The sequence below is a fragment of the Pleurodeles waltl genome, chromosome 6 (genome assembly GCF_031143425.1).
Source record: "Pleurodeles waltl isolate 20211129_DDA chromosome 6, aPleWal1.hap1.20221129, whole genome shotgun sequence".
Classification (NCBI taxonomy): domain Eukaryota; kingdom Metazoa; phylum Chordata; class Amphibia; order Caudata; family Salamandridae; genus Pleurodeles; species Pleurodeles waltl.
The window spans coordinates 981384860-981411131 of record NC_090445.1 but is presented as its reverse complement, the minus strand read 5'-3'; the positions used below and the strand labels follow the sequence as shown (position 1 = coordinate 981411131).

The 26272-nt window shown below is 46.5% G+C and overlaps 1 protein-coding gene across 2 annotated transcripts in view; it reads left to right on the top strand.

Moving 5' to 3' along the window:
- Positions 1–26272, top strand: part of TNKS2 (tankyrase 2) — a 511364-nt gene that overhangs the window by 99837 nt on the left and 385255 nt on the right. For both annotated transcript variants that reach the window (XM_069239858.1, XM_069239857.1), the window contains exon 6: positions 14290–14384. In XM_069239858.1, coding sequence (XP_069095959.1) covers positions 14290–14384 — 95 coding nt within the window. The remainder of the gene's footprint in view (positions 1–14289; positions 14385–26272) is intronic.

The following is a 26272-nucleotide window of genomic DNA, read 5'->3' as shown; positions in this document are numbered from 1 at the left end:
ACAGTTTTCACATAAATCACATATAGCTATTTTAAAACTAGACACAGTGCAATTTTCAACAGTTCCTGGGGGGAGTAAGAGTTTTAGTTTTTGCAGGTAAGTAAACCACCTACGGGGTTCAAGTTTGGGTCCAAGGTAGCCCACCGTTGGGGGTTCAGAGTAACCCCAAAGTTACCACACCAGCAGCTCAGGGCCGGTCAGGTGCAGAGGTCAAAGTGGTGCCCAAAACGCATAGGCTTCAATGGAGAGCCCCGGTTCCAGTCTGCCAGCAGGTAAGTACCCGCGTCTTTGGAGGGCAGACCAGGGGGGTTTTGTAGGGCACCGGGGGGGACACAAGTTGGCACAGAAAGTACACCCTCAGCAGCACGGGGGCGGTCGGGTGCAGTGTGCAAACACGCGTCTGGGTTGTAATTGAAATCAATGGGAGACCAAGGGGTCTCTTCAGTGATGCAGGCAAGGGGGGGGCTCCTTGGGGTAGCCACCACCTGGGCAAGGGAGAGGGCCTCCTGGGGGTCACTCCTGCACTGGAGTTCGGATCCTTCAGGTCCTGGGGGCTGCGGGTGCAGAGTCTTTACCAGGCGTCGGGATCTGAGGAGCAGGCAGTCGCGGTCAGGGGGAGCCTCGGGATTCCCTCTGCAGGCGTCGCTGTGGGGGATCAGGGGGGGGGCAACTCTGGCTACTCACGGTCTCGCAGTCGCCAGGGAGTCCTCCCTGAAGTGATTGTTCTCCACAAGTCAAGCCGGGGGCGTCTGATGCAGAGTAGCAAGTCTCACGCTTCCAGCGGGAAACACAAGTTGTTTCAAAGTTGCTGCTTTGTTTCAAAGTTGCAGTCTTGGGTGAACAGGGCCGCTCTCCTCGGGAGTTCTTGGTCCTTCTAGAGCAGGGCAGTCCTCTGAGGATTCAGAGGTTGCTGGTCCCTGGGGAAAGTGTCGCTGGAGCAGTGTCTTTAGAAGTGGGGAGACAGGCCGGTAGAGCTGGGGCCAAAGCAGTTGGTGTCTCCGTCTTCTCTGCAGGGCTTTTCTGCTTAGCTATCCTCTTCTTCTTAGGTTGCAGGAATCTATCTTGCTGGGTTCTGGGAGCCCCTAAATACTCGATTTAGGGGTGTGTTTAGGTCTGGGGGGTTAGTAGCCAATGGCTACTAGCCCTGAGGGTGGCTACACCCTCTTTGTGCCCCCTCCCTGAGGGGAGGGGGGCACATCCCTAATCCTATTGGGGGAATCCTCCATCTGCAAGATGGAGGATTTCTAAAAGTCAGAGTCACCTCAGCTCAAGACACCTTAGGGGCTGTCCTGACTGGCCAGTGACTCCTCCTTGTTTTTCTCATTATCTCTCCTGGACTTGCCGCCAAAAGTGGGGGCTGTGTCCAGGGGGGCGGGCATCTCCACTAGCTGGAGTGCCCTGGGGCATTGTAACACGAAGCCTGAGCCTTTGAGGCTCACTGCTAGGTGTTACAGTTCCTGCATGGGAGAGGTGTTAAGCACCTCCACCCAGAGCAGGCTTTTGTTTCTGTCACCAGAGAGCACAAAGGCTCTCACCACATGGGGTCAGAAACTCGTCTCTCAGCAGCAGGCTGGCACAGACCAGTCAGTCCTGCACTGAACAATTGGGTAAAATACAGGGGGCATCTCTAAGATGCACTCTGTGTGCATGTTTTAATAAATCCAACACTGGCATCAGTGTGGGTTTATTATTCTGAGAAGTTTGATACCAAACTTCCCAGTATTCAGTGTAGCCATTATGGAGCTGTGGAGTTCGTTTTTGACAGACTCCCAGCCCATATACTCTTATGGCTACCCTGCATTTACAATGTCTAAGGTTTTGCTTAGACACTGTAGGGGCATAGTGCTCATGCACATATGCCCTCACCTGTGGTATAGTGCACCCTGCCTTAGGGCTGTAAGGCCTGCTAGAGGGGTGACTTACCTATGCCACAGGCAGTGTGAGGTTGGCATGGCACCCTGAGGGGAGTGCCATGTCGACTTAGTCATTTTCTCCCCACCAGCACACACAAGCTGGCAAGCAGTGTGTCTGTGCTGAATGAGGGGTCCCTAGGGTGGCATAAGACATGCTGCAGCCCTTAGAGACCTTCCCTGGCATCAGGGCCCTTGGTACCAGTGGTACCAGTTACAAGGGACTTACCTGGGTGCCCAGGTTGTGCCAATTGTGGAGACAATGGTACATTTTAGGTGAAAGAACACTGGTGCTGGGGCCTGGTTAGCAGGGTCCCAGCACACTTCTCAGTCAAGTCAGCATCAGTATCAGGCAAAAAGTGAGGAGTAACTGCAACAGGGAGCCATTTCTTTACAGGCGGTTAAAGCGAACGTCCAAGGGTGATATATCGGGCTTAAGTAGGGGAATCATTATAGCCTCATTGGTTGACTGAGGCAGTTTGTTGATGCGCCATGCTTCGGTGTATATTGCACTAAGTCTCGGGGCTAATAGATCCTGGAATAGTAAATAGAACTCCATTGGGAGTCCATCCGTTCCGGGAACTTTACCCCTTGCCATGCCTTGTATTGCTGTTTTAATTTCCGCTATTGCTATTGGAGCAGCTAGAGACTGGCATTCTTCCGCCCCTAGTTTAGGAAGGGAGAGAGCCTCTAATTCCTGAACCTGAATGTTACTAATAGCGTCCGTAGGTGTGGCATAAAGGATTGAGTAGTATTCTAGGAAACTCGTATTGATCTCCCTTTGACCATGTACTCTATCGCCCGTTGTGTCTCGATCTCAATTATGGTGGTTTGATGCTTGGGGGGCTTAGCTAGCCATGCTAACATGGCACCTACCTTGTCGCCGTCTGCATGTTGCAGATTTATATACTGCTTATAGTCGAAGCGGGATAATCTAGTGTTTGCCTCAGTAATTTTAGTTTTAGTTTCAGTCATGAGGGTCAATTCAGGGTGAGTTGGGATCTTACACTCTACTTCTCTGAGGGAGTCTTCCAGTTTTTTTTAGTTCATTCTCAATTGAATTTCGGACTCCTATACTCTTGCCAATACATTTGCCCCTGGTTACTATTTTAAATGTTTCCCATTCAAGGGCTCTGGAAGAGGCTGTCTCTGTGTTTATAGTGAAAAATTCCTCAATGCTTTTATGCAAGGAGAGTTTGAATGCTTCGTCTTCAAGTGTTTTGTCCTCAGTCGCCAAGTGGGGATTGACGGTTTTTCCACCCTCCATGCTAGAGATACCATCATGGGATTATAGTCCGATATAGTGCGACTTAAATATTCGGCTGCTATTACTACCTGCTGCAGTTTGTGGGATATTAGGATGGTGTCTAATCGAACGTGTAGGTCGTGTGTTATTGAGTGATAGGAGTAGTCTCTACTGAGCAGGTTAAGCTGTCTCCAACAGTCTCCTAATTGCCAATTTTATTGCCATTTTGTAAAGGAACTGGTGTTTATTTAAGTTTGTGAGTGCGGTAAAGGCGAGTGTGACCTATCTAGGTGTATGTTGGCTACACAGTTGTAATCCCCACTGAGGATTTTCGGTCCTATGAGGCTCGGACCCAGTTCTTGAAATAGTTGATCAAAGAATTGTTTTTGATCTAGGTTTGGTGCGTAAATGCCGCCAATTGTCACCACCTTCCCATCTAGTCTGCCCTTAACCACTACATACCTCCCCTCTTTATCTATGGTTGTTTGTAGTGCATGAAGGGAACCCCCAGTCGGATCCATATTAGCACTCCCCTGGCAAATGCGGAGTAGGTAGTGGCAAATATCTGTCCTCTCCATCTCTTTTTTAGTGCAGTGACTTCGTGTTCTAACAGATGTGTTTCCTGTAGTAGGGCTGTGTGTGTGCCCCTCCGTTTGAGGTAGTTGTATACTTTGTACCGTTTGGACATATTATTTAGGCCCCTGATGTTCCATGTTATTATTTTGTAGATTGCTGCCATGATCTGTGGATTTTAGATTTGTAAGTGTGGGTGGGTGTAGACCTATTGATAAGTTTTTGTTTTTATTTATTTTTTTAAACATTTTTTTTTTTGTTAAGAATACTGATTTAGTATCCAGGACGAGAATTGTTTGATTCATTAGTGATTAGTGCAACATTAACCCCTCTAACTATGTGAACGAATTTAAACCCCAACTCCCACTCCCCAAGACCGGTGACCAAAACATTCCCGTTCCAAACCTTAAACATTCTTAAATTAGCATCCTACAGGTGGGGGATGTGTCGGCGGGCGAGAGCCCCCGCCCGGAGTTGCTCCTGGGGCCCGGCTGTACAGTGTATTGTTTCCAGTAGCGTGTACTCAAGAGGCATGAACTATCAGTTGGTTTGAAAGGATAGTTGCTTATTATCCTGGGTGGGTTAATTAGGACCATGTTGGTGATCACCTAAAACTTGATCCTCCTAGATAGCAATTAGATAATCTCCTCTGCAGTACCAGGTGTTATTTTGGGTGGGCTTGTGATAGTATCACGTGAGGATGTCGATGAGCCCCCACAGTCAGAATCGAGGTCGGAGACATTGTCCGGGGTCCTAGGCCAAGGGCTGGTTCCTCCACTTAGAGCTGCTGCCGTTTCTACCGCATTCCGCATCTCCAGGAGTGATTGTTGTCTTGGAGGGGCTGCTTCCAGAGTTCGTTTGGTGGATCTGCTGCGTTTCCTGACGGGCTTACGTAAGGTTCTAGGAGGAGGAGATGGGTTGTTTATGTTTAAGGTTTCCATCCATTCCCGTGCTAATTGCGGTGATAGAAAAAAAGTGTGTTTTGCCGTCATGTTCCACACGGAGCTTAGCCGGGAAGAGCTTTGCATATTTTATACCACATTTACGTAGTGCCCTCTTAGGGTCATTAAAAGAGGCCCTTTGTGCTTGCGTTTCTCTGGAGAAATCTGGGAAGATCATAATTAGTTGGTTATTGCATGTTATTTCACCAAGTAGACGTGTTTGCGAGAGAATGTAGTCTCTGTTTCTGTAATGCAACAACTTTGCTACAATTGGTCTAGGCCTGGCCCCAGGTGGGGGCATTCTGTTGGGTACCCTATGGGCTCTTTCTATTGCGAAGAATGCTGTGAGGCCTTCCTTGGGTATTGTGGTTTTGATCCAGTTTTCCAGAAAAGCTTCTAAACTGTCTGCTGAAGACTCTGTTCTCTCTGGGATCCCAACCAGGCGAAGGTTACTCCTGCGTGTACGGTTTTCAGCATCCTCCGCTCTGGATTCCAGAGATTTAATGCGTAGAGAGAGATCTGTGAGCTCTGTGGTAGTAGAGTTTTGTGTTAGAGTTGTTGCTGCAAGAGTTTTTTAATTTGCTCCCACTCTCTCCTTTAATTTGTGGTGGTAAGGTCCATTGCTAAGCAATCTATTTTCTTCTCCAATGCTTCCCAGGAGTCTCTGATGGCCAGGAGGACCGTATCCAGGGTTGTTTCTTGTTGCGACTTGTCATCTGGAGAGGTTAATTTTGTGGAGTGACTAGTGGTTTTAGTGGTTGTGGCCTCGTCTAGGCTCTGCTCTTTGCGTATTTTGGTCTTCCCCATTTCGGAACTGTTGACTAATTAGGTGCGGGAGAGAGTCTTCTGCATCGATGGGCGGCTCCTAATTTTGCATTGTACTTTCGGGGGAGGGGGGGGGAAACCCTCTGTGTTTTTAGGGCCTCCTACTTTCCAGCTCAGCTCAGGTTGTTTTTCACTGGTGTTTTCCGTGTCCGACTTAGACCTGAGTTGTTACGGGGGGTCCTCCTGGTTATCCTGTGAACGTTCTTGTGCTCAATTATTCGTTACACGATATGCAGGGGAACTTCAGCGTGGGGCGATCTCGCCCTGTGATGCAGGACGAGGCACTGATGTAGAGGGGAAGGTCGCGAGCACCAGGTCTTGTCAACTATTTTCCAGCACCTCCTAGGCACGAGCAGTGGTCCCCTAATTCCTGTCCTCTCACTCTCTGGTTTTCAAATTTGCGGAAGGTGATTCACCGCTCACGCACAAGCAGTCCCGTGTTATTAATTTTATTCTTTAGTCCCGGCCCGATGGGGGATCGTCCCTCTCGCGCGCCCCTGGCGGAGAGCAGCCGAGGCGCCCTCTAGTTGTGTTGTGGGGGGGAACGCGCCTCTGCGTTAGTGTTGAAAGGGGTCCCCGTGCCCCTCTCCGAGTTTTCTTCTTTTTTTTCATTTTTTGTCTTTCCTTTTTCTCCCCCCTCCTCGCCCGGGGGTCTCCGGTGAGTTTATTTTTTCTGGGAGGCTTGGGGGTCCCCGGGCTGGCGGGGACAGTCTACGAACCGCGGGTGGGCGAAGGTGTTGTATTCTTCGCGTCTAAGCGCTCCCTCACTCACCGATTCTTCCTGATTCCTAACTGCCTCCACTTCAGGGCCCCCCTAGTCAGCGGGGGCCACCTAGGACTCGCCGCTGGTGCTCAATCTCCTCGGCACTCCGGGGCGGGTCTGTGTGGAAATCCCTTGGTCGCGGCCGCCATTTTGTTTCGAGCGGCCGCGGATGTAAATGCCTTAAATTCGGATGTTTACCAAGGTTATTTCTGGGCGAAAATGAGATTTGTCGTCTTGGCGCATTCCGATGCGTCCACAATCCACTAGGTTTGCAGCACGCCGGGCCCCGTTTGCTCTCCCGGAGCTCCCCTCTAAGCATGCGGCACCATCAGCCGCCGGCCACGCCCCGTGCGACCTCTTGTATACTTTAGTATACTTCTCTTGTGGGCTTAAAGCCGTTTCAGTGTCCTTTAAAAATCTTTGTTTGCTAGTGGTCAGTACTGTCTCTTCATCCATCCTTTTTGTCTTTCGTTCCTTCCACGGAGCAGGGATTAAGTAAAGTATATTTATGCCATGGCTCTTTATCTCTTTTTTTTTCAGGGGCTTCTTTTTTTCCTTTCTTGTTTGTGTTACACTGTGGGTGCTTCAGGCGGTAGCTGCTTGAATTTTATTGCAGCTTTTGTCCCTCCACCTCCTTCTCCCAAGCTGAAAAAGACCAGGTGTTGTGTTCCGATCGGAGCTGCTGCTCGGTGAGTGCAGGTGTGCTCTCTCATCAAAGAAAGAATTTTGTTTGCTTTCAACATAAGAAGCCTCTACTTCCAAATGTTTGTTCCTCCGTCCAGCCCCGTGGTGTCATAATTAGCCCTGGGGGAAGTTCACGGAGTCAGACTCTGCAGTATTCTGTAGAGTTTAATAAAAACTGTGTTGAATTTTGCAGACGTTTTCCAGGCCCGATCCTGCTTAGCGTTTCTGAGATTGGGTGCATTCAGGAGGGCCGTAGGCAGTGAATGCTTCAGTTTCAGGCCTCTTGTACACCGGCCTGTCCTGTGTGCACTACAGGCTGGTGTACAAGAGGCCTGAAACTGGAGCTTTCTTTCGCTGCCTATGGCCCTGGCTGAGTTCAGGCCAGGGCCCTAGACCGCAAATGTTGCCAGGCCTGTTGTGCACCGGCGGAGAGGCCGGTGCACAAGAGGCCTGAAACTACAGCTTACACTGCCTACGACCATTGCCTGAATTCAGGCTAGGACCATAGACAGCGAATGCTACTGTTTCAGACCTTGTTTGTGCCCCAGTATGCAAAACAACAACAAAAGAGAGACAAGGACTTACCTTGATCTTTCAGGGGGTCCTACTCTCCTCGTCGTCTGATGTGTCAACAGCGGCTGCCTCCCTCAGCCCATTTATGGGCTGCACAGCGCAAGCGCAGACTGTCTGCTCTTGCTCTGTGCAGCCCATAGCTGGGTCGCAGCACGTTCTGCGTGAGCTCCAGTCCGCTGGCAGGGCTAGCAGAGTTGTTGACTAACTCTGAGCTTCAAGCAGAGCGCAGAGTTCCAAAAACTCTGTTAGCTCCGCCGGCAGAGCGGAGCTGCCCACACACCCCTAGTCATAATTAGGTCTGAAAATTGTTGCCCAGTGCACCTAGAAATAGCTTTCAAGAGCATCATAGTGTTTTGGGTTTGGCGTATCTGTGGAGTTTGTGACTGCACAGATAACAGGTGTGTTCCTGGTATGTAGTATGTGAAATCCTAAACTTTAGTTTCTCATTGCGTTGTATATTCATGCTGCTGCATTCATACGATTGTTACTCCTAACTTGTGAAATGCTTTTGATTTATTTAAAGGGCTTAATGCTGGTGGGTATTGGAGGCGCTGTACAAAGAATTAAATAAAATGTGTTTTCAAAGGTCTTTGTCCAGGAGAGAAGGTCCTCTAATGGGAGGGTGATCCCTCGCCCTTCTTCCCAGACTCCTTCCCTCCTCTTAGCCAGAATGTTAAACACCCCGGTTACTCTAACTTATACTGCAGAGGAGAACAGCAGGGTTAAGGGCGTGCAGGGGGTAGTATGATGGGCGAAAACCAGGGTACAATGACATGATAAAGAACACCGTGGGGAAGTGACACCAGGCTACAGTGTGATCCAGTTAAAAGCAGCAGCGTTAATCTGGCTTGTAACAAACAATGACCCAGCACTAGGAATGCCGAGCAGTGTTAATCAACACTCTTTATCTTTGCCTTGAAAGACTCTCGTTCTGGGACTGTCTGTTGTCTTGTTTTGTGTTAGTGAGGTGCTTACCTCATCCTGTTGAAACGTCAGAGGCTTTCTGTTTATCAGTTGCCCTCAACAAAATGTGCAGATGCCGGCTACTACAGTATTCTCACACAACAAGTATGTGGAACGTAGAAATTGTGCAGAGTTTTGGCAGCTGTTGGACATGAACATTACATTGTAGTCGCCCTGGGAGTAATAAAATAAAATGCCACATTTGAAAAAAATTATATCAACATATCTTTGTGGAGTACGTATGCTGTCTCCTGCAATGGGCTAGATGTTCACAAGCAAAGCACGTTTGATGAAAACTTAGTATCTGATAGAGACTTCTTGCTGCAGCAGATTCCTTACCTTTGAATTCCCTGGCGTCCGCTTCGAATCTGGAATTTTTTGCTGAGTAATACCCTGCGTGTGCCGTCGTTCGGATCCGCGTGCGTCTTCGTCAACATCGTTGGAGTTTTCTGTGACATCACGGTTGCCTATAAAGGCACCATCCCGGTGCGTGTGCATCAGTTATTTTCCTTCTGTGTCGGTTAAGCACAGGTCCAGGATCGAGCTACCCGTTGCCTTTTTTCGACCGTTTTGTTGAAGAACTTTTTGTGTCTGTGTGAGAAAGAAAACTGGGTTTAAGCCGTGTGGTGCCTGATATCCCTGGTGGAGGTCCGTCTCCGACATGGCGCAATGTCTCTGGTGTCTTGACAGAAACCATGATGCAAAGTCGTGCTCCAACTGTTGGCACCATGTACTGGGAACACACCTCTTATCTATGCAGTCGACTTTAATTTGTGCGACTCCTAGGAGGTCATGGTCCCACTCAAGGAAGAGGTTGCAGGACCGCTCCAGGAGCCCAAAGTCCTCTTCTTCGCACTGGAGGTCCTCGGGGCACAAGAAGAAGTCGTCCAAGCAGACTTCGACTACACCACGCCCGTTGGCCGACGAGACATCACGTCTGAGCACGGTTCCACAGAGCTGATGCCCCGGGATCCAATATCTGATCTGGACCGGCGCCGGTTGCCTCCTCCGGTGCCGGGTCTGACATTCCAGATGATCCAGAGTCTGAACGACATCGTACCATGCTGATTCCGACTTCGACATGGCCCAGATCAATGCCTGAGGCTTATTTTAGGGGAAGCCAGCGGACTGGATACACCAGATGCGGATATGATCTTCCCCTCCTTCTGTGGCTATGGAGAAGTGAGCATCATATGCCATGGTGGTGCGTATGGTAGCTGAGGTCTTGGACCTGAACTTGCCTACTGTGCCGGTCACGACTAACATCCTGACAGAGGTGCTTCAACCGGGGATTGCTATAACAGAGCCAATGTTACCCTTTAATGAGGCTCTTACTGATGTCCTTCTGGGGATGTGGTCCAAACCTACCAAAAGGGCTCCTGAAAATAGGACAATTGGCCGCCACAATAGACCAGCTCCTACCAACCCTAGTTTCCTCACCCAGCACCCCACCAAGGAGAGTTTGGTGGTCCAAACCTCCACATCCCATGGTGTCTTCCTTTCTGCTCCCCCCGGGTAGGGAATCCAAGAGCCTGGACCAACTTGGGAAGATGTTTTCTTTTTTCCTGCAGCCTGGCATTGAGGTCCGTAAACCCCTCACTTGGGCCATTTTTTCCATACTTTGTGATATGGTGGTACAGGTGCTGCCCAGGTCCCGGAGGGTGTACGAGACAGTCTCAGGCTGTCAAGGATGGGAGAGATGCAGGCAAGTTTACAATTCCGTGTGGTTTGGACACGACCAACTCACTGGGCAGGGCATTTTAATCGACAGTGGCACTTCGTCGCCATGTCTGGCTTCGTACTTCTGGCTTTTTGGGGGATGTCCAGGTAAATCTGATGGACATGCCCCTCGATGGCTCATGCCTTTTTGGAGAGAAGGCAGACTCTCGAGCTACGGCCAGATCTTTGGTCCTCTCGGCTCCTGCTCACCAGCAGTCTGCCTTTCGCCCCTTTCGAGGCTTCGATAGGGGCGTGGTACCATACTACCCACAGGTCAGCCATTGTCCTCTAGCTTCACAGCATCCAGTGCGAGGACAAGGTTGTGGTACCTTCAAACCCAGAGTGTCTAGCCAGAGGTCGGCCACCACCCAGCCCCCCTCTTCCACAATGCCCAAGCCCTCCTAGTATGGTTCTGCACGACCATGCTCATCCAGTTGGAGGGAGTATTCAATTTCATCTCCCTCACTGACGTTCCATAACATCGGACAAATGGGTCTTGCAGATCATACAGAAGGGCTATTCCCTCCCCTTCCAGTCTGTCCGTCCCTCTATCCCTCCATTGAAGGAACGACTGATGGAGGATCATTTAATCTTGCTCCGTAAAGAAGTTACAGCTCTCTTGGCCAAAGGAGCCATGGAAAGGGTCCCAATGTCAAAAGTAGGCAGTGGTTGTTATTCCCGCTACTTTCTGATTCCGAAAAAGAACAAGGGTCTTTGCCCAATGTTGAATTTAAAGGATGTCAATTTCTTCCTCCAAAAAGGAGAAATTCAAGCTGCTCACTCTTGCTTAGATCTTGTCTGCCCTAGATCAAGGAGACTGGATCGTAGCGTTGGACTTGCAGGATGCTTATTTTCACTTTCCCATCCTGCCCGCCTTCAGGCGTTACTTGCAGTTCAAGGTGAGCCACAAGCACTTTCAGATCACCGTGCTCCCCTTCGGTCTCATCAGTGCCCCTCAGGTGTTGGCAGCTCATCTGCACAGGTTATGGATTTTAGTCTTCCCCTACCTCAATGACTGGCTTTTGAAGGCTCCTAAGCCCCAGGCTCTCGTCACCCGCCTTCAGACTACAGCGGACCTCCTGCATTTGCTGGGGTTCACTATAAACGTGCTGAAGTAACACCTGACTCCCACTCAAACTCCTTTTTATCGGGGCTGTTCTGGACACAGTGCAGTTTCGGGTTTATCCTAACGAACAGCAAGTCCAGGATATTCAGGTTATGATACAAGATGTTTTAGCCTCTATCCTGGATTTTGGTGAGACAGCCTCTGAGTCTGTTGGGACTCATGGTTTCCTGCATCCTGTTAGTCAAACATGCCAGATGGTGCATGAGGGCTCTGCAGCGGGATCTGAAGTTCCAGTGGGCACAGCATCAGGGAAATCTTACCGATATGATTCAAATCTCAGAGAGAACTGCCGAAGATCTGCAGTGGTGGTTAGTGAACTGCAATTGGGTCAGAGGAGGCAGACTCCTCTCCCTTCCCCAGAGAGATCTTACAGTAGTGACATGCGTCTCTTCTGGGTTGGGGCCGCCATCTGGGAGAGGTGGAGATCAGAGGCCTCTGGTGGAATCTGGACTACATATCAACTTGCTGGAGTTCAGGGCGATCCAACTGGCATTGAAAGTATTTCTTCCTGGTGTGAAAGGGAAGATAGTGCAGGTGTTCACGGACAACACCACCGCAATGTGGTACTGCAACAAGCAGGGCGGTGTGGGGTCGTGGAGCCTTTGTCAAGAGGCTCTGCATCTCTTGACATGGCTGGAACAGCAGTACATAACCCTGATGGTTCAACATCTGGCAGGTTCTCTGAACACCAGGGCGGACAAACTCATCCGCTGATGACTTGCGGATCACAAATAGTATCTCCGTTTGCAGGTGGCGCACGGACTCTTTTAGCAGTGGGGAGAGCCTTGGTAAGATCTGTTTGCCTCCACAGAGAAAGCTCAACTTCAGCAGTATTGTGCGTTTGACTTTCCAAGGCCGCAATCGCTCTGTGACGCTTTTGTCACGAGTGGAATTCAGGCTTCATGTATGCTTTTCTGGCCATACCACTTCTACTCAGCATACTCAAGAAGATCAAGAATGACTGGGCCCAAGTCATCTTAGTGGCTCCGGATTGGGCACGAAGAGTCTGGTATCCCGAGCTTTTCAAAATGAGCATCAATCCTCCGATCAGGCTGCACCTTTGGGAGGATCATCTATCACAGCAGCAGGGGAGGGTTCTCCACCCGAACCTGTGAACTCTGTTCCTTCATGCATGGAGATTGAGCGGCTGCAGTTAATGGCTTTTGACTTTCCTCCCAAAGTCCATAAAATGTTTTTGCCAGCCAGGGTTCCTTCCACTAAAACAGTATTTGCCTGCAGTTGGAAACGCTTTGTATATTATTGTACAGAAAGGTCTATTGACCCTTCATACTTTCCCTTGCCCAGCAGGGTTCTGCCTTGGACTCTCAAGGGCTATCTTTCTGCCTTATCAGCATTTCTTTGGTTACCTCATCAGCTTTCTCTGTTAAAATCCCCCATTGTACATAGATTCCTCAAAGGGCTTGTACATATGTTTATCCCGCGCACTTTGTTATGCCCCAATGGGACTTAAATCTGGTCCTCACATTTCTGATGTGCCATCCCTTCGAGCCTTTGCACAACTGTCCCCTCCGGCTGCTCACCATCAAGACAGCCTTCTTAGTGATGATAACATCTGCCAGGAGGGTGAGTGAGATGCAAGCTCTGTCATCAAAGCCACCATAACTCACTATCTATCGGGACAGGGTGGTACTCAGAACTCGTGCCTCTTTCCTCCCCCAAGGTGGTAACCCCATTTCATCTGGGTCAGAACATCACTCTGCCCACCTTCTTTGCTCCACCACATCCCTCTGAGGAAGAGGAGCGACTCCACCGACTGGACCGAGCGTTGTCGTTCTGGCTTTACCGCACAAAATAGTTCCGGGTGGATGACAATCTTTGTGGGGTACGTTGGAGCAAATAAGGGTTGGGCAGTGCAGAAGCAAACCATTTCGCTCTGAGTCATTCTCTGCACCAAGATATGCTACGCATTGGCCAGGAATCAGCCTCCTGGGGTGCTTGGGGCTCATTCTGCCAGGGGCAAAGCTGCTACCACTGCGTTAGCTCAGGGTGTTCCAGTCCTGGAGATTTGTCAGGTAGCAACGTGGGCATCTTTTCACACTTTTTCAAAGCATTACAACCTGTAAAGTCAGGTACGGAGAGACGGACAATTTACCCGTTCAGTCCTTCAGGACTTCTTAGTGTAAGTAGAGGTATCCGCAGCCCACCGCCAGGATGTTATGGTTTGGTGGGTATCTATTCAAAGGTACGGAATCTGTAACTAGAAGTCTCTATCAGATGAACAAGTTACTTACCTTTGGTAACGCATTATCTAGTAAAGACTCTACATAGTTGCAGATTCCTTACACCCACCCATGCCTTCCCGCTCTGCGGATATCTCTGGTATGGTTAGGGTTTATCTCTTTTCATGGCACTAGTTTTGCATAGACAAAATGTTGGTTATATCCATGACTCTGTGCTTCTGGAGTGGAAGTTTTGTCGATAAAAGAACTGACGTACGTGCACCGGAATGGTGCCTTAATAGGTGACAAAGTGATCTTTTGTTGTTAAGGAACTCTAGGCAATGCCTGCTAATTGCTTTTTGGGTTAAAGTTAGGCTCATGCTTATTGAAAGTTTATTTTACCTGAAATTTTCTGAAACTCCTTAGATCTTGACTTACCAACATAAACAATTCACAACATACTATTCCTGCTTTTTCATGTATGTGATGGCTGCAATTTCGGGCTATGCAAGAAAGCATCTTGTAGCAGATATGCAAAGCTTATCACTTTTCCATGTGGCTAAGTAGAATTGTCTGATAAGACACAAATTAAATGAAATATTCTCCATTAAATCGTGCAATCTTTGACTTGAACAAAAGAAAACAGAGGAACGAAAATAATTGAGGTCTGACACGAGCCAGTAGACTTGGTTGTGTGTCTCAAACTGTCTTGTTTATGTTGTAGTATAATGTTTTTGTTTTGTCCTTGTTGACTTTAATATTATCTACATATTATTTTCTTCATAGTCCACTCCACTACATTTGGCAGCAGGGTACAACCGTGTGAAAGTTGTGCAGCTGCTATTGCAGCATGGAGCTGACGTCCATGCCAAGGACAAAGGGTAAGATCTTTCACTTTTGATCAGCATTCTGTGAGTATAGTTTGAAAAACTAATATTGCAGATAATTGCCCATTAAACATTTCTCCCCTAAATTCCACATTAATTTCAGCATTGTTTTGAGTATTTTGATGTTTTTTTTTTCATTCTTCTGGAAAGGCTATCTAGATGGATGTGCTCTTTGTTGGAACCTTGGTATCTGTTACTACATCTTGGTGTCTGCCAATTTGTGGGCTCCAATGATACATAAAGGTCTCATTTATTCCAAGCTTGTGCCCTAATTTTAGAAATGTTTTCAGCCTTGCTTACTTCGTTTTAAGATACTTTGTTTGCATTTAACCTCAATTTACTTTCTCCTTCACTAAAAAGTTTAATTTTCTCCACCCACAAACATTGACTTTTTTACATTTCGGCTGTGATTATCAGATTTTGCATACTTTTGTTGAGTTGAATATGTTGAGCATTGCTCAGTGAACTTGGTGATGGACAAAGGAAAATGCACTCTACATACCAAAAAAAGTAGATGTGAGAGATAACAAGATGATTGACAAATATTCCTTATGTCACTGGAGTGGCACAACCTGAAAACAATCTTTAGCAATGTAGTCTTATAGGTCCCAAACTCTTAGACCCACCTTCAACCTCCCCTCATCAATGGGCCTTCCCTCCTTTCACACACTTTTCTCTGCCAGACGTACATTGAACCCATAAGTGAGCACCTCTCCCATTCTCCCCAGACGAAGACCTGACCGCTTCTGTGTAAACACTAATGGTTGTCTTTAATGCCAGGCCTGCTGCCAAACATGCTGCCAAAATTCACAATCCTGTTGTAGATGACATTTCTCACCCCTGGTCCTACATCTACCTATTCTTACTGTTTGAGGCACAGTTTTCTAAATTAACTCTTCCATCTTCATCCAAAATCCCTCTAAAATGATGCCACATTCTATTCACAAAAAAATGTTCCACATTGGGGAGAGTTGGGGCTCTGATCTATAAATTTCACATTGCCTGTAAAGAAATATAGAGCGTGCCGAACTAGTCTTTCAAACTTTTAATATGTGAAATGCCTCTTCTGTTGCTTGCATAGTCATGTGTTTGTTTTTCTTCAAGAATCCTAACATAGGACCTCATCAGATACCGGACAGTGTCATAGTACTATCATGCACTTAACCAGTTTCCTCTGTCGGACCTATCATGCACTTAACCAGTTACCTCTGTCGGACCAATTAAATTCAAATAATTGTATGAAGCATTACCTACACACAAGTCCTGACATATGTCTTGTATCGCCTATATTAAATTGCTACCATCCTCCTTGATGAGACGACTTTCCTCATGGGTAGACCAGCTAAAGCAAGTGTCAAGAAACTGATGTCCAAAGAACTAAACTATCATTTGCTAACAGTGGGATAGTTAAAACTGACCGTGCCTCGAACCTCCAAGACCTAGGGTCCTGTCTGCTTCTGTTTGATTGACTGTCAGCCATGGTCTAAACTTTGTAGCCTTTTTTTTGGACTCCGTGTTCTACATAGCACAAATAAGCAAAATGGCCAGTAATGTGGTCTGCCACTTCAGTGTTATCACCACTGCTAACTTTGTTTTGGCAGTGCCTTTTTGTGCATTGACCATTACTATGGGGTTGTACCCCAGACTGCTGCTAAAAATTGTCTGAGGCTCCAGCATTACCCGTTTCTTGGGAAGATCTGATCATGTCATCTCAGCACTGATGCTGCACCAGGCAAGTAGAGGGTCAAAAGTACCTCTCCAGATGACTGTTACCAAACAATCTGAAGAGACATCTGTCTGCTTCTATGAGCTACAAAGATTTTGGAGAAAGGTCCAGCAGTTTTAAAGCTTCCACTTGAAAGTGCCTGTGTTTGTCTTTTGGCTATGGAGGGCTAAAATTACATAGATGCTTAAAGGCTCACCTCTCCCATCAAGCGTAGAGAAAGGACACAGACTGGGCTTTGTGTAGATATGTATTCATGGCATATGTGGCTGTAAATACACATGCTCTGCATACTCCTGCAATCTAGTGTTGGGTTCTGACTGTTTTAGCTTGTTTTCCTTTAAAGACATAAGGTATCTATGATTCCTCCTCTTGTCGTGAACACGCATGGGCCTTGACTGCATTGTTAGATTGTTTCTCTCTGCAATCCGGTTCAGACGTGTATCAGCATGGCTTCTAGTCTCTATGCGTTTGACACTGAATGTTGTGGATTCGGGATCTGTTGCTTTCTTCACTTTCTGAGAAGAGTATTAGACTCCTCCTCAATAAGCTCCAACAGGAGCTCAGTGACTGTGAGCAATGCATCATCATTCATCGCCCTACGGACATGAGCTTTGCTCCTGGGAAGACTTTGCCTAGAAAGCGGAGAATCATCTTTGAGAACACTCCACAACCAGACATTCCTCTACAACTGGCGCCTGCCAAGCAACCAAAGTGCAAGGCTCCTAGCTCTCCTCCACCCCTGCACCAACCTCCTCATCTTCCCCTTCCTCACCTTCTGCAACTTCTCGGGGTCACCAGAGTCTCATTCTGATTCATCCAATCCTAGTCCATACTCTCCAGCATAGGATTTTGGGGTGCCCGTTTAACCGTGCCCTACATTCGATTTTCGCAAGGACTAGGCTGTGGAGCTCTGACGGGGTCCTGACCTGAATCATGCCCCCGTTATGGCTTCCCTACCAAATGATCAGTGCATACCACAGTGCCATCCACTGTGCGACTGCCTTTCACAAGGTAGATATGCACCTCACCCTGAAGGACGACTACTTTCTGGCAGAGACACTATCCAGAACCTAGCTTCCCTTACTGTTTATCACTTTGTTGAAGGATATGGTGCCGTTTGTCCCTGAAAGTCTCAGCGAGCCTATGAAATGCTGGTTTGGTAACAGCCGGGTTTGAGAAGTGATTGAATCCCTGTACAATCTGATCCTCTCTAAATCAGAAGCCCAGCTGATATGCCTGCCAGAGGTGTAAACATCTCTGTAATCCCACGCTGCAACACCTGGTTTTCTTATTTCGGGCTTTAAGACAGAGGTTCAAAACATCTTATCTATCTGCCCTTTGATGGAGTGCATCTCTTAAGCTCCGTTTGAGATGTTGTAAAAGGTAAAGGACACAGTGTTGTAATCTTCAAAGTAATGAAATCAAATAATAAGAAGTATTACTGGTTCCAGCTGTTTATTCCAACGCTCCTCGAACTCCGTCTTCTTGTCTTCTCATGCCTTACACTTCTCAATATTCTACAGTAAGCTCCCGGGTATACCAGTTTCCCCACATTCCAAGGAACAACGGAACATACCAATTCCTATCTCTAATATATATTGCCTTATACTTTTTATTTCTTTTAAATTGTTTATAACATTGTACATTTTGATAACTATATACATATCTCACTTAAAGAGAAAATGCACCTCTACGTGTATATACACATGTGGATTATAACAGATCTTCTTCCCTTAATAATTGAACATGTAGTCTTTGTGCCACGATGGTCGTCTTCTACTCCTTGCCTCACCACCTTGGCTCATTTGATCCGAGGCTTCTTCTTCTTCCTCTTCATCTTGTGAATTTTCATGTCTAATAGTTGGTTTTCTACTGCTTGATAATTTGTCCATACTCCACACTCTGCCATCTTCCAGCTTTACCACATTTCTTTGTACTTCAATAATTCTTTTGGGGCATGAAAACTTGCTACCCTCTCTCTTGGTGTTCTCAGGTAGTTTGACTTTTACCCACTGCCCCACCTTCCATGGCCTATAGTTGGTACCAAACCTATTGTCATACCAATTTTTGTACCTACGTTGGTTTTGCTGGACTCGGGCCGTGGCTTCTTCATGTTGCACAAATTGGGGTTAACCACCACCCAACCAGTTGGGGTTCAGTTTAGTACCCAATAACCTACCTCTGAGTAATGTAAAAGGTGATATTCCTGTTACCAAATTTGGTGTGGTGTGATAGGACCACAACAGTTGTTTTAGAGCTATCTCACCTGACTCCCGGACCACCCTTCCCCTTTGCTGACATTCTTTGATCATTCTGTTGGTTCTCTCAACTAATCCATTTGCCAGTGGATGATATAAAGCTGTTCTAAAATGATTGACACCAGCCTTCTTAAGGAACTCCTTCATGGCATCTGAAGTAAATTGTACCCCATTGTCGGTTATCAATGTACTGGGAATTCCTTCAACCATGAATGCCTCTGTTAGGAAGGCTATTACTTCTCTTGTGATTACTTGGTTTACATGTTTAGTCATTATCCAGGGTGAATGGTAGTCTACCAGCACCAGTAAAAACTTTCCACTAACTCCTACCTGATCTAACGGACCTAAGATGTCCAATCCTAACTTGTCCCATGGTTTACTTGGAACTTCAATTGGTGACAGAGGGGCTTTTCTTGTTACATTGATCTTGTCACTTGTGGCACATTTAATACACTTTCTCACATTGATCTCTACTAATTTATCCATAGTCGGAAACCAGTAGGTGGCTCTTAGTTTCTTTTTAGTGAGGCTCCTTCCTAGATGCCCTTCATATGCCAAGGTAACAAGCTTGTCCCATAACACACAGGGAGGTACTATTCTCTCCCCTCATCACCATGTCATCTCGAATATGAAGTTCTGATCTTACTTCCCAATACCCCTTCAGTTCCTCTTCCAAATCTTTCGACCTTTCCGGCCAACCCTTGACAATTTTTTCTTTCAGCATTGTTAACACTGGGTCATTTCTGATTCCTTCATTCTACTCAAGTTTGGTAAGACCCGCAAGGTCTTACCAACACTGGCTCCAATAGATCGGTATCTTCCTCTAGTTCTACCTTCCTTGGTGATCTAGACAAGAAATCTGCAATTATGTTCCTTTTCCCTTGAACATATTCTACTCTAAAATTAAAATTTTCTAAAGCTTGGATCCATTTTGCAATACGAAGAGTAGCCCGCTCTCTCCCTTTAGTGGTGAACATCCCAGTAAGGGGTTTATGATCTGTTCTGATGGTAAAAGGCAAATCCCATAAAAAGAACTTAGTGTTTTTATAGCCCAATAGCATGCTAATGTCTCTCTATGGTAGAATAATTTGCTTCCGCAACTGTAAGAGACCTTGAAGCGAAAGCTATAATATCCTCTTGTCCATTTGCACTCTGAGATAAGGTAGCCCCCAACCCTTTACCACTAGCATCTGTGGTCACTATGGTTTTTTTCCTGAAATCAAAATTACTCAAATTAGGGGATTTGACAATAGCTTCTTTTACTTTTTCAAAGGCTTCCTGACAATTTTGATCCCAATCAAAGATAACGTTTTTTTTTTAGCAGTGTTCTCATGGGGGCTCTTATATCCGCAAAGTTGTGTACAAATTTAGCCATGTACTCAGCTAACCCTAAAAAGGACTTGAGTTCCTGCTTGTTGGTGGGTGCCTGGGCTTCTTTCACTGCTACTACTAGAACATTTTTTGGCTCTACTCCTTCCTTTGTTATTTTGTGCCCCAGATATTCAACTGATTGCACACATATTTGGGATTTGTCTCTCCGAATGGTCATTCCTGCACACTCCAATGCTTTAAAAACTTCCCTCAAGGTGGAATCATGTTCCTCTTTTGTAGCAACATATATTAGGATATCATCCTGGAAACACAATGCCTGGTCTATTCCCTGTAATACTCTTTGCATAATACGCTGGAAAACTGCAGAAGCCAAGAGAAAAAGGCATTCTGCAATATCCAAAGGCTCCATATGGAGTGATGAAGGAGGTGAGTGACCTGAATGAGGGATGAAGCTCTACCTGATGGTACGCCGATGATAGATCTATCACACTGAAGAACTTAGCTGGACCCATGGTACTCAACATTTTAGCTTATTCTGGGCAGGGGAAACCTGTCAAACCGTATATTGGAATTAAGATCTCTCAAGTACACACACACACACACACACCCGTATTCCCCTGCCTTCCGGTTTCTTGGTAATCACTATGGGAGCCAACCATAATGAGCTCTCTATTGGTTCTATGACTCCTAATTTTTCCAGCTTTTCCAACTCCAGTTTCAAAGGTTCCCGCATTAGATATGGGATAGGTCTGACTTTGTGAACAACCGGTATGGTACCCTCCTTTATTTTTATTAAGTGTTGGTAGTCCTTCAACAATCCCAATTTGTCAGTAGTCCTTCAACAATCCCAATTTGTCACTAAAAAATGTAGGAAATTCTTCACACACCTTTTCTCTTTCTTTGGACTTGGCCACCACAAGGACTTGTTCATCATTATTTGGGTCTAATTTGATACCTAACTCGTTTTGATGTTTCCATCCCAGTAGGTTTGATCCTTTGTTAGTAAAATACACATTACCTTTGGTTTGCCGGCCTTTAAATGTTATTTGTAACTCTAACCTACCCTTTAAGGGTATGGGATCATTGTTGCACCCACCCGGAGAGATATCAGCTGGCTGTAATTTGTATCCCCTACCTTGGAAATATTCCTCATACACTCTATACTCAATGATTGTAAACGGAGAGAATGAATCAGCATATGCCTTTACCTTCACCCCATCAAGTTCAATATTACACGTAGGATATGTGTTGTCGCACTGTTTCCCTTCATCTGTTTCTTTCAATTGTAGCACATACCTGTTTCTAACCTCTTGGGAGTCTTCAATTTTGTTTACCACCTTCTTTTCATTATTCTCACCCTTTTCATTTTTACACACACGTGCCAAATGTCCTCCAACACCACATTTCCTACATACACAATTTCTAGCAGGGCACGTGGGGTTGTTAGCTAGGTGTCTATTATTGCCACACCTAAAACATTTACTTTTACCCATATCTATGTTGTTTGTAGTATTCCTTTTAACTGCTATTTCATGAATTCTACTCCCTCCTTCTGGATCCGATTCTTTGTCTTCTTGTCTTGACCTCTTTCACTTCCTCCCTAATTGGGGTGTTCTTAATTAGTTTCATACATTCAACTGTGTGTTCTATGCCCTTGGCTATAGCGGTCGCTTCTTTAAGAGCAGGATTGTGAACTAATAATTTCTCCTGAATTTTAAGATTGTTAGTACATCTTACTAACTGATCTCGTATGAGAGAGTCCTCTAAGTTTCCAAATTCACATGTGTTAGCCAAACCCCTAAGGCATGCAATATAACTAGAAACTTTTTCATCCTTGCCCTGGATTCTACTGAAAAACGTATGTCTCTCTAACACCACATTAACTTTATGCCCAAAATGGCTTTCTAATTTCCTGATCGTTTTTTCATAGTCATCTAATACTTCTCCCCATCATCCTCCTCCTCATCAAGATCTGTCAGACTCTCATACACGTTACGTCCTTGAATACCCAAATTATGGAGTAGTATGTGTTGCCTTCTCAATGCTTAAATCTTTCCCCTCCTATGGCTATCAAATATGAGTCAAATAGTTTTATCCACTCCTTCCAAGGAAGGTTCGGTTCATCAAATTCACTTAGGAAGGGAGGTGGTTGTGACATACTCGCTGCCGCCATTGTATGCTGCGTGAAAATCTTTTATACAATCCTATAAAAATTTGAATTCCTGTAAAAGGCAAATTATCTGCTCCTTAAACAATGTCTGCAATAAATCACTTTATCGCATATTACTTGTATATTTCCAGAAGTTTTCCACTTTCAGCTTTTTCCAGACTTCTTTTGTAACTTATTTATACAACAGTCACTTCCTATGCAGACCCAATCCAGACTCTATAATGAAAATTCCTCCTGAAAAGATGGGTCCAACCTATCCCCACTGTTCAGTTCAGCAATGCTGTCTAGTGTTTTAAATCTGTGGTTGCTGAACGTGACTCCGCCTTGGTTGTGTCACCTGTGTTGCCTGAAATTGCCCCTGGAAATCGCTTCCCGTTCAGAACCTCTTCTTTCAGCTGCAATATGATCCTGGCTATTGGCACTAGAAACACGAGCTTCTGCAACGTGTAACTCCACCTCAGCTCACCTCGATTTTGAAAGCCTCATGGAAATCCTTCCTCGTGTGAGTGCCGCTGCCGCCCCTTTGATCTGCAAGAGCGCGTCTTTCAGAAACCGCTCCCGCGCATACAAATCCTCCGTCTGCAGCTCTCCTCACCTCGATTTCGGAAACCTCTCTTGTGAATCCTTACTCGTGTTAATGCCGCTGCCACCGTCTATGATCTCACAAGCGCGTCTTTCAGAAATCGCTTCCGCGCATACAGATCCTCGGTCTGCAGCTCTCCTCAATCGGCTTGCACTCAGTCAACCGTACACCAGAGGTGTCCACCGGTAAGACAGCTCTCCACCGTCCCTCCGATTTGACCCCTGAACTGGAACTTCAGTACGAGGTACGCATTAATTCACTACCACACACTCTTCTTTGAAGACGGTAATAACATCAGGGGCAAGGAGCGTTCTCTGTCCCCTGCACAGTTGTCCCTCACTCGTCACCACAATAATTATGTTGTAATCTTCAAAGTAATGAAATCAAAAAATAAGAAGTATTTCTGGTTCCAGCTGTTTATTCCAACGCTCCTCGAACTCCGTCTTCTTGTCTTCTCATGCCTCACACTTTTCAACATTCTACAGTAAGCTCCCGGGTATACCAATTTCCACACATTCCAAGGAACAACGGAACATACCAATTCCTATCTCTAATATATATTGCCTTATACTTTTTTTTCAATTGTTTAACATTGTACATTGTAATAACTATATACATATCTCACTTAAAGAGAAAATGCGCCTCTACATGTATATACACATGTGGATTATAACACACAGCCACAACAAAGTTCATGGGTGCCCATCAAGTACTACTAATTGGAGGCTCCTTTTGGAGATAGCACTCAAGGGGTGTGGACAGTGCTAACTTCCTTGACCCAACAGCGTTATGTCAATGACAGCAGCAGGCCTATTACCTACTGAGAGGTAAGGGATACACAGGGGCACCTTCAGGATTATTAAGCCATAGGGCCGAGGCACAGGTGCAGTGCCTCCAGGGGAGACCCTGCCTCCCAACATTGACTTGCCCTCATTCTCCGCATCCACACTACTCCAGACAGTGGGAGGTTTCAAGGATTTCTTCGCCCTTAGGAGGAAATCGTGACAGACCAGTTCTATCCATTGTCGAGTGCGGCGACAGCCTTGCACTCACCTTAATCACAACAAATATTCTACCCGACACACACAACCTCGCCCTACTAAAAGAAGAGGTCCAGGCATTCCTTCTCAAAGAGGCCATAGAGCCAGTGCTACCTCAACACTGGGGCAAAGCCATCTCTATTCGCAGACCCAGTGCTGCAGGTAACCATCATCACTTGCCCATCACTTGCTCGGTGGGGCACATCTAGACATGATAATTCAGGGCCTGTGGCCACCTTATCAGCGGGACTTCTACACCAACCATCTGGAAGTTTTAGCCACTCACCTAGCCCTGTAAGCTTTCCTCGTAGACATTCGGGGCAAAATAGTCCTGGTGTGCACGGACAATGTGACCGCTATGTTTTACCTGCAAAAGCAAGGCAGCCCACACCCTCCTCACATGTCAGCACTATGGCCTCTGTTTTAGTGCTTTGCACTATCCACTGGCTAGCCATCGTTCAGAGGGAGTACTGCTTTCCAGTTGATGCAGAGCATGTGTATCTACAGCCACATATGGTACAAACTTACTATGTTACTTATGCTGTAAGCATCAGTCTGTAGAGCCTTAGATTCAGATGAGCCCACCAGCCTCACCGGGAGCCAGTGGGTGCCACAGATATATTTAATATGTACAGTTAGCTGTTCAGCACACATGGTCGCTGTTCTGTCTTGCTCACTTCTCCATACCTACACTCACATGCTGTGTGAAAAACAATCTAACAGTGGAGTCTGTGCAAATGCGTCTTCAGTACCAGAAAGAGTCACTGATACCTTGTGACTTGAGAGACTTCTTTAAAGAAAAACAAGTTTCACCAGTCAGAGCCCAACACTGTATGGCAGGAGTGTGTAGGGCATGCGAATCTACAGCGCTACATGCAGCAAATACTTACAGGATAAGTAACATAATCCATTTTATTCTTCCGTTCCATCCAAAATCTGTTCGCTGGACAACGCACTAGTGCTATACAAAAACCCCAAATGAAAAAATACATAACAAAATACATTATACTGCTCAAGTGTCCAACTCTCTAGTGCCTGCTGCTGAATTGTGGGCTTTCAAACTGGTAGGCTCCTTTTGTTCCACTCAGTGATGATAACCTAAAGTCCTTTTACAAGTCCAAGCAAACCCCAGAGGAATTACAGAGGCACAACTGACACCCGAAATGCTCTCTTTTTTTTTTTTGTTAGTGTGGGCGAGCTGTTATGCATATCAGAGGGTAGTGCTAAGCTTGTAAGGCACACACATAAGCAGTAAGTGAGACACTCTCAATAAATCCAACACCAATTTATAAAACAACACATACGTTTATATACATTTAAATTTCAAGATCACTGGAATCAGGTGAGTATTTTTCGAGATAGGAATTTTTATAGTTTTCAAAAGTCAACAGTGCGTTTTTCGGTATCTGCAATTTTAATGTATGGGAGAAAAAATATACACGGTAAACGGGACTCACGGTGAGTACGGGGCACGGACCCTGGGCCACATCAACAGGTCACCTCGGGAGGCACCTGGGTGGCCTGGTGCAGTGGTGCAGTTCAGCATCTGGTACACTTTGTGAGTCAATGGGGATGGGTCCGGTCCCAAAGATGCTGCAGAGGTGGACTAAGAGTCCATTCTAGGTGAGCCACCCAGGGGGGTTCATTTCCTTTGATGCTCAGGGGCGTAGGGACACCAGTTCTCCTGTTCTCCTTGCTCTGAGGGGGCTGGGTGCAGAGGTGGCTTGCACCGTCAGGTTTCCATCACTGGTCATTTGGTCCACTAGAGTTGGATGCAGCAGGTAGGCTGGCAGGGTTGGCTCGAAGTCCAGTTGTGCTTCTTGGGTCAGCAGCCTTCTTGTCCACTCCTTTTCTGTCCACTGAGGTCCTGGTATCAAGGGAGGGGCCCCTCAAATACTCAATTAAGGGAGTGTTAAGGGGTGTGAAGGGTTGTAGCCAATGGGCTCCTTACCCTTGGGGTCACTCCACCCCTTAGATGACTGCTTTTTTTCTTTGGGGTGTGGAAATCACCCTGTCGCAGAGTTCCTAATTCCACCACACAAAGATGGCGGAATCCCCAAGGCTGTGTTCACTTTAGGCTGATCCCTCTAGGGTGTGCCCAGCCTGTAAATGCAGCATGCCTCCTGCATAATATGTTCCCACCTGTCCAGGTGCCAAAGGGGGCACTGGGGCAGGAGGGTCGGCATATCCCTCTAAGGAGAGCCAGTCTTCATACCAAATGCGGCGGGCTCCTTTGAATCTTCCTGCCTTGGAATGCAGATTTACAGTTTTGAGGTGTGTGTAACACCTCTGCTGGAGCAGGCTTTGTTTCTGACCTCCAAGGAGCAGGGGGTCAGAACCTCGCCCTGTTGGTGGCAGGTTGGCTAGAACTAGTCAGTTAGCCCACCAGCAGTTGGTAGGCTTTTAGGGGGCACCTCTGAGGTGCCTTCTGGGTGCATTTATTAATAATTCCATCACTGGCATCAGTGAGGGTTTATTGATACAAGAAGTTTGATACTAAACATCCCTATTATCAGTGAAGCCATCATGTGGCTGGGGAACTCATTAGGGACAAATTTGCCGAATCATATATGCCCTCACCTGTAATATAATGCACCCTCCCTTAGGGCCGTAAGGCCTGTTGTAGTGGTGGCTTACACATATTACAGGCAGTGTTAGGGGACATGGTACACAAGTCTGCTGTGCTGTGTTTTCATTTTTTTAAACACCTGGTCACGCAGCTGGCTGTGGCAGTCTGAATGTGTTTGATGCTGGGTCCCTTAGAGTGGCACAA